Source organism: Arachis ipaensis, chromosome B10, assembly GCF_000816755.2.
Source record: "Arachis ipaensis cultivar K30076 chromosome B10, Araip1.1, whole genome shotgun sequence".
In the NCBI taxonomy this organism is placed as follows: domain Eukaryota; kingdom Viridiplantae; phylum Streptophyta; class Magnoliopsida; order Fabales; family Fabaceae; genus Arachis; species Arachis ipaensis.
This window is the reverse complement of record NC_029794.2, coordinates 100547371-100553817: the sequence shown is the minus strand read 5'-3', so window position 1 is coordinate 100553817 and position 6447 is coordinate 100547371. Positions and strand designations below refer to the sequence as shown.

Here is a 6447-nt window from a genome sequence, read left to right as displayed (position 1 = left end):
ATATATAATTGCTAATTATGGTAGTACAAATAACTTTAATTGCAAGTCTATTTGGTACAATATTACAACTAATGAATCCAAAATTTTTTATGAAATATGAACAAAACACTTGAATTTGTCAAGACATTTCTTCTTCAAGTGTTGCAAAGTATTAGGAATTAACTTCACAATAAGATTTTGTAAATCATCAACATTGACTTTGTGTTGACCAAAACTTATAAATTAACTCCATAGATAACTTAGTTTGCATTGCAAGTAAGTTCTAAAATATTGCCCTCACAAGCATTCATACAAAATATTTCTAATTATTTATGTAAAAAATTTTATATTAAATAAATTTTTTTATATTTTTAAACAATACTAGCTCATTTTCTTCGATATTAGAGAATGATAATAAAATATGATACTTACAACAACAACAAAAACAACAACAAAACATTGTCCCACTAGGTGGGATCGGCTACATGAATCAAACGACGTCATTGAACTCTGTCATGTATCATGTCTACAACGAGACTATTTACGTGTATATCTCGTTTGACCATCTCATAGATGGTCTTCTTAGGTCTTTCTCTACTTTCACCCCTTGTCTATCCTCCATCTCATTCACCCTCCTGACTGGGTGCTCTATCGGTCTTCTTCTCATGTGTCCAAACCACCTGAGACGCAATTCTGCTATCTTTTCCACAATGGGTGCTACTCCAACTCTCTCCCTTATATCTTCGTTCCTTATTTTATCCAATCACGTATGGTCGCTCATCCATCTCAACATCTTCATCTCTGCTACACTTAGCTTATGTTCATGCTCCTCTTTGGCCGCCCAACACTCTGTACCATAAAGCATAGCCGGTCTTATAGCAGTGCGATAGAATTTACCTTTAAGTTTTAAAGGCACTTTTTTGTCATATATAAAACCAGATGCACTCCGCCATTTTGACCAACTTGCTTGGATCCTATAATTTACATCCTGTTCAATCTCTCCATTGTCTTGTATGATGCACCCAAGATACTTAAAATCCCGAATTCGCTTTTCGGCCAGACTACTTTTAGCCATTTTTTCAGTAGACTGGATTCAAAGGCCAAAACAGAGAAAAGTACTATCTGTATCTTCTAAAAACGTGGATACAAGTAGGTGAGCATTCAGTGTCTTACTCACCGCGAGTTTGACTTCTTTGGACGCAGCGACTCCCTTCAATAAGATATGAAATATTTTATTATCATGCTCCTGTTGGGTTTTACTTTTCTTCCTGTTCTATTGATCAAATGCAACATCAATGATCTCGAGTATCAACAATGAAATTATTGAACACTTTCTATATCTCTCTTTACTCAAAGACAGAGCATTTTCGATATTAGGCGAACGAGAGTTGCCGACTCTACGACCTCACAAGGCGCTACTGTAGTGCTCCTTGGGCCTGCCGCTTTCTCAATTGAAAATGAAAACTGTCAAGAGCAGCCCTACACTACTCTATCTATGTAATTTGTTGATGGATTTTCTGCCATCACCTACGCAATTTCAAAGTCGTAGGATGTTTTCTCCAATATTCATCTCTATATTAGGGTTTTTAAAATATGATACTTACAAATAGATATAAATTTATTTATTTTAATTTTTTGAGAAATAATATTTTTCAAAATTAATTTATAATTTATTTAAAAATACATAAATAATATATATATTTTAAAATTAAAATTTATTAATTAGAAATAATTATATATAAATAATTCAAAGGGACTATTTTAAAATTTTTCAGTGGCTATTTTGAGATTTTTTTTTTAAACTCTTCGTAGATTATTGCTTTATACTTCATCTTAGGAATTGATTTGTCTAGATCGCATATATGAACACTTAATAGCCACATATATAAGTTAACATTACACATCAGTAATTACCGTTAATGATTAACAAAAAAATTTGTATTGTCTAATCAAAATAAATATTTAGGGACTATTTTATATATAGTATAAATTGAACAACACATGTATTTATACATAAATATATTAGTGAATGTATTTGGTAGTTGATTTTAATATAAAAATATTTTTTATTTGTATATGTATTTGATATCTCATAAAAATTTCTATTATACTATTATAAATAAGTTTGACTATTCATATAGATTTGATTATTCTACTATAATTAATTTAATTATTAATTATATGCGGTATTCATTTAAATATTTATTTCAAGTTTGGTAGCATATTTGTTTGGAAAAACAATCATTTGTACCTATTAATTTTACGAATGCTGATAAAAGTACCCATTAAAAAAAAGAAACTAACGTACCTATCAAAGATGGGTTTCGTACGACAAAAGTATCCAAACCCTAATTTTTTGTTGACTTTTTAATAAAATTCCTAAATTATCCCTATCTTTTATATTTAACTTTTAACCCCAAAATGATATCTTCTTCTGCAAATCTCAAACTTTTACATCCCTCCATTACCACCACCTTAATCACATTTTCTATTCTCTGCTACTCCACTACCGCCACCACCGTTGCCACCATCTTTCCACGCCAACGATGACGAAGATGACGACAAGGCCTCCAGACAATCCGCCTATTCCTATGCCACCTCCGACAACACCCACCTAAAGTCCCACAATGGCCCAGCGCCGTCTCAAGTCCACGCACAGATTACCTCTACCTCGACACTATTGTTGTTGCTGCAATCTACAAAGACATCAACCATATCTTACTTCAGAAAGTCAGTTCCACCAGACATTAGCGACACATATTCCCTTCTCGTTCTCAACATCACTTTTCGTACAACCGCCAAGCACATCCACAAAGATAAGATTCTCGAATCTGCTCCTAGATCTAAGCGCAGCCGCAGTCCCAGAAAAAGGTAGCATTTTGAATTTTGTTTTTGAGTGATACTTTTTGCTATGGTTTTGCATTCACAGTTTGGTTTGATACTTGAATCAAATGCAGGTATGGTGATAATGATTACAGAGGAGGAGAGGATTATAAAAAGAGGAGTAGTAGTGATGATGTCGACGATGATTATCGTGATGATGTTAATGCCATCTAGCGTTGGTGGTGGTAGTGGTAGAGTGGCAGAGAAGAGGAGAAGGTGGTTAAGGTGTTGATAATAGAGAGATGTAAAAATAAAATATTTGAGAAAAAAAGAGATGGTGGTGGAGTTGAGGTTAAAGATAAAGGATGGGTTAATTTAGGAATTTTACTAAAAAATAACAAAAATTATGGGTTTGAATATTTTTGTCGGGATTCATCTTTAATGGATACAACATTAATTTTTTAATAGATACTTTTGTTAACGTTCATAAAATTTATAGGTACAAATAGTTGTTTTTATTATTTATTTTTTTTAAATAAAATATGAGTACAAATAGTTGTTTTTATTATTTGTTTTTTTTAAATAAAATAGTTTAATCTTATATACATCCATATTAAGTGGAATCCTTTAAAAAGTAAAAGATAATTTAAAATAATTGGTTATTACAACTTAGTTACAATTTGAGATTGAAACTAAATTCGTTGCTTGTTAGTAAATCGATTAATCTAAAAGTTTTTAAGGAGAAGCAAGCACACAACTAATGGGGCCGAGGCAACGATTACTTAATTCGTTGCTTCTTTCTCCATCAAGTTGGTGTGTGCTGTAAATAACTGAATTCCGCAACTTGCAGCCATGTTCCTTTAGCGGCACGTGGTCACCGTTGTACCCTCCCCCAACTTTTTGTGTTCTTATTAGATTCAACCACTCCGGTAAGTAACGTTTACTTAATTAACTGTCCAATAATTATTTCTTCTCATAACAAATTAACAATCATTAATATTGTTATGATCTAATTCAATCTAATCGCAGCAGATTATTGACATGTTCGGTTTAGGGATGGTAGAGGGATGTGGAATTCCATGGCTGATTTGGATTCAATTCTTAGTTTCTTTTCTTCTCCTTTTCGTTCTATTTTGCTTCACTCTAGATCACACCGATGATGATGAGGATGGCGGTGCCACCGCCGCGCCGGCCACCGCTTCTACTTCTACCACTAGGTTCCATGTCCATGATATTAACCAGATTCAAAATGACAAGCAGGTCGCCGAAGACGATGAAACATCCACCGTCGTAGTTACCTCCAATCTACGCCATACGCAGGTTACACACCTCATCATTTTTCTTCTTCAATCTTTGTTTTTTGTTTTTTTTTAAATATTATTATTTTGTTAATTTGTTCCTTTTCTCTCCTAAACGAGCAAGAGATCGAGTACTTAGCCTCAAACAGAGAATTTTTAAATTGGATAATTATACGTTTACATTCTAGTCAATAAAAGATTAAAAGTGACTAATTTTGAGGAGTTTAAACCTATATATAGATTTTTAAGTCCGATTCCCATTGCCACGCATGTACTAAAAAAATACATATCCCTCAGAACAGAGGATGTTATGATTACAGCTGAAGAACTCTTACCGAGATTTAATCCTTAATTGAATGTTCGTCACTTTTTTAAATTTAGCATTTAAATTTAAATTAAGAATAATGTTACCCATTTAATACTTTTTGTTAATCAAGTCCTACTAAATTTTATTGTTTAATTTTGTTAAACTTAGTTTATAAAAAAACTTAAATAGATAGTATTATTCAAAAATAAACATGAGAGTGATATCTTGAGTAAAAGCCAGTGGAACTCCTTTTCTATTAAATACTAAGGATAAGTTTGGATTGATTTAAAAAAAATTATTCTTTTATTTTTTTAATTTTGCTATGTATAATTATTAATACAATAATTTTGTTAGATATTATTTTAATTTTATTTTTATTTATGTTTAAATTAATTATATTTTTTATTATGTATAATTATTAATATAAATATAAATGTTATTAAATATATTTTTTATGATTATATGTGAAGATGTGTATTTTAAATTTAAATTTAAATTTTAAATTTAAATTTTAAATTTTTTATTATTTTATATTTCTTATTTACCTGGAATCAAATTAACTGATTTCATCAGTGACCTACCAATAATCAATAAATTAGTAATTTAATTGGTTTGATCACCATTTTAATTTTGACAATTATGATCAAAACAGCTCATATTTGTTTTATTTAACTTTTATTTATTACAAGATATATTAAATAAACTAAAAATAGGAAGTTTAAGCAGTTTTTAACTAATTTTTTTGTAAGACATTTCTGTTAAAACTAAAGACCATCCCTTTTGATATTGTTGCAAATTTGCAATTCATTACTGTGGCGAAAGTGAGAATTTTGTAATGCAAAACATTGCAGCGTTCCTGGATATGGTTGTAACGAGTTTAGTTATCAAATAATGAATAGAATTTAGTTAATATGTGTCTTATAAGTTATAAGACACATGATAAAGTTTACTATTAGTTAAAAAATTTAAATATTTTTATTTAATAAAAATAAAATAAATACATTAAAAACTTAAATTTTTTATCACGATATTATCCCCTTTAACTAACTCTTAAATCATAGTTAAATGCAAGGAGAAGATCATTTAAGTCCTAATAAATCCATGTCAAACTATAGTCAACTCTAACTCACACAGATGTACATATATAATTCATTTTTATTTTTATTTTTATTTTTTTGACATATAGTAAATTACTTGTACATATAATGTATTTTAGCAGGGCGGAGAGAACCTAGATATAAAGGATGACAGTGTATCATGTTCAAGCTTGAAAAGCGAAGAAGAAAATACAGATGACAATGAGGATTCATCATCACCTGAATTATTTTTACACCCTTGTCAGTATTTCCAGTTAGCCACAGTAGCTTTTCTCAAATGTTTCGGCCTAGATTCTACGCTTGACCCTTCTTCAACCTGTAGGCGTAGGAAAAGAAAAGAAAGTTGATAATGAAAATTATGCTCCGTTAATTCATTTATTTATGAGCCTTAATCTAAATTAAAACAAGAAAGAAAACTCCATTTCCATTCTTGCATGATTTAACAAATTAACACTGGACAACTATTGGGAAGAATAACGAAAAATCTAAAATATTTGGAGGATCAAATACAATGATTAATTTTTTTATTAACTTTTATATATCGATGAATGCAACCACTTAAAGAATGATTTTGTTTCTTCAGCTGAATTTACTCTAAATGTATCTCGAAGGATGGAATTTATACCATGTCTATGAAATTTATTCCCTATTAACACTTAGAACATAGAGGAAGAACATGATCACATTGCCATTAACACGTTAGAATTCAGAAACTACTTTTACGGGACTTTAGTAAGATTGAATTAAGTAGTAAATTGTATTGGAAGTTAATAAATTGAAAAAAAGAAGGGTTATCTGATAGTTAAAAAACAAGGTAGTGCAGGCATTGGTATAGTAATAAAAACATGATAACACAAGATCAAGATTTTAACTTTTAAAGTACGAGTACTAACTTTCCCTGGCATTTCACAACCTTTAATTACTATTAATATCTCACAACCTA

General features: G+C 30.2%; 1 protein-coding gene across 4 annotated transcripts; it reads left to right on the top strand.

The window, feature by feature from the left end:
* On the top strand, positions 3485 to 5931 carry LOC107621636. Of its 4 annotated transcripts, none has more exons than XM_016323667.2 (3): positions 3485 to 3731; positions 3835 to 4122; positions 5624 to 5931. In XM_016323667.2, the coding sequence occupies exons 2-3, from the start codon at positions 3844 to 3846 to the stop codon at positions 5849 to 5851; spliced, it is 507 nt and encodes a 168-aa protein (XP_016179153.1). In that variant the 5' UTR covers positions 3485 to 3731; positions 3835 to 3843; the 3' UTR covers positions 5852 to 5931. The 4 variants fall into 4 exon arrangements, with proteins under 4 accessions (XP_016179153.1, XP_016179154.1, XP_020969665.1 ...); XM_016323668.2 differs by having other exon boundaries at positions 5627 to 5902; XM_021114006.1 differs by having other exon boundaries at positions 3513 to 3731; positions 3857 to 4122.

Coding starts and splice junctions, on each gene's coding strand:
- LOC107621636 (XM_016323667.2), top strand. CDS start 3,844: ATGTTCGGTTTAGGGATGGTAGAGGGATGTGGAATTCCATGGCTGATT. Junction 4,123..5,623: donor CCAATCTACGCCATACGCAG/GTTACACACCTC, acceptor AATGTATTTTAG/CAGGGCGGAGAGAACCTAGA.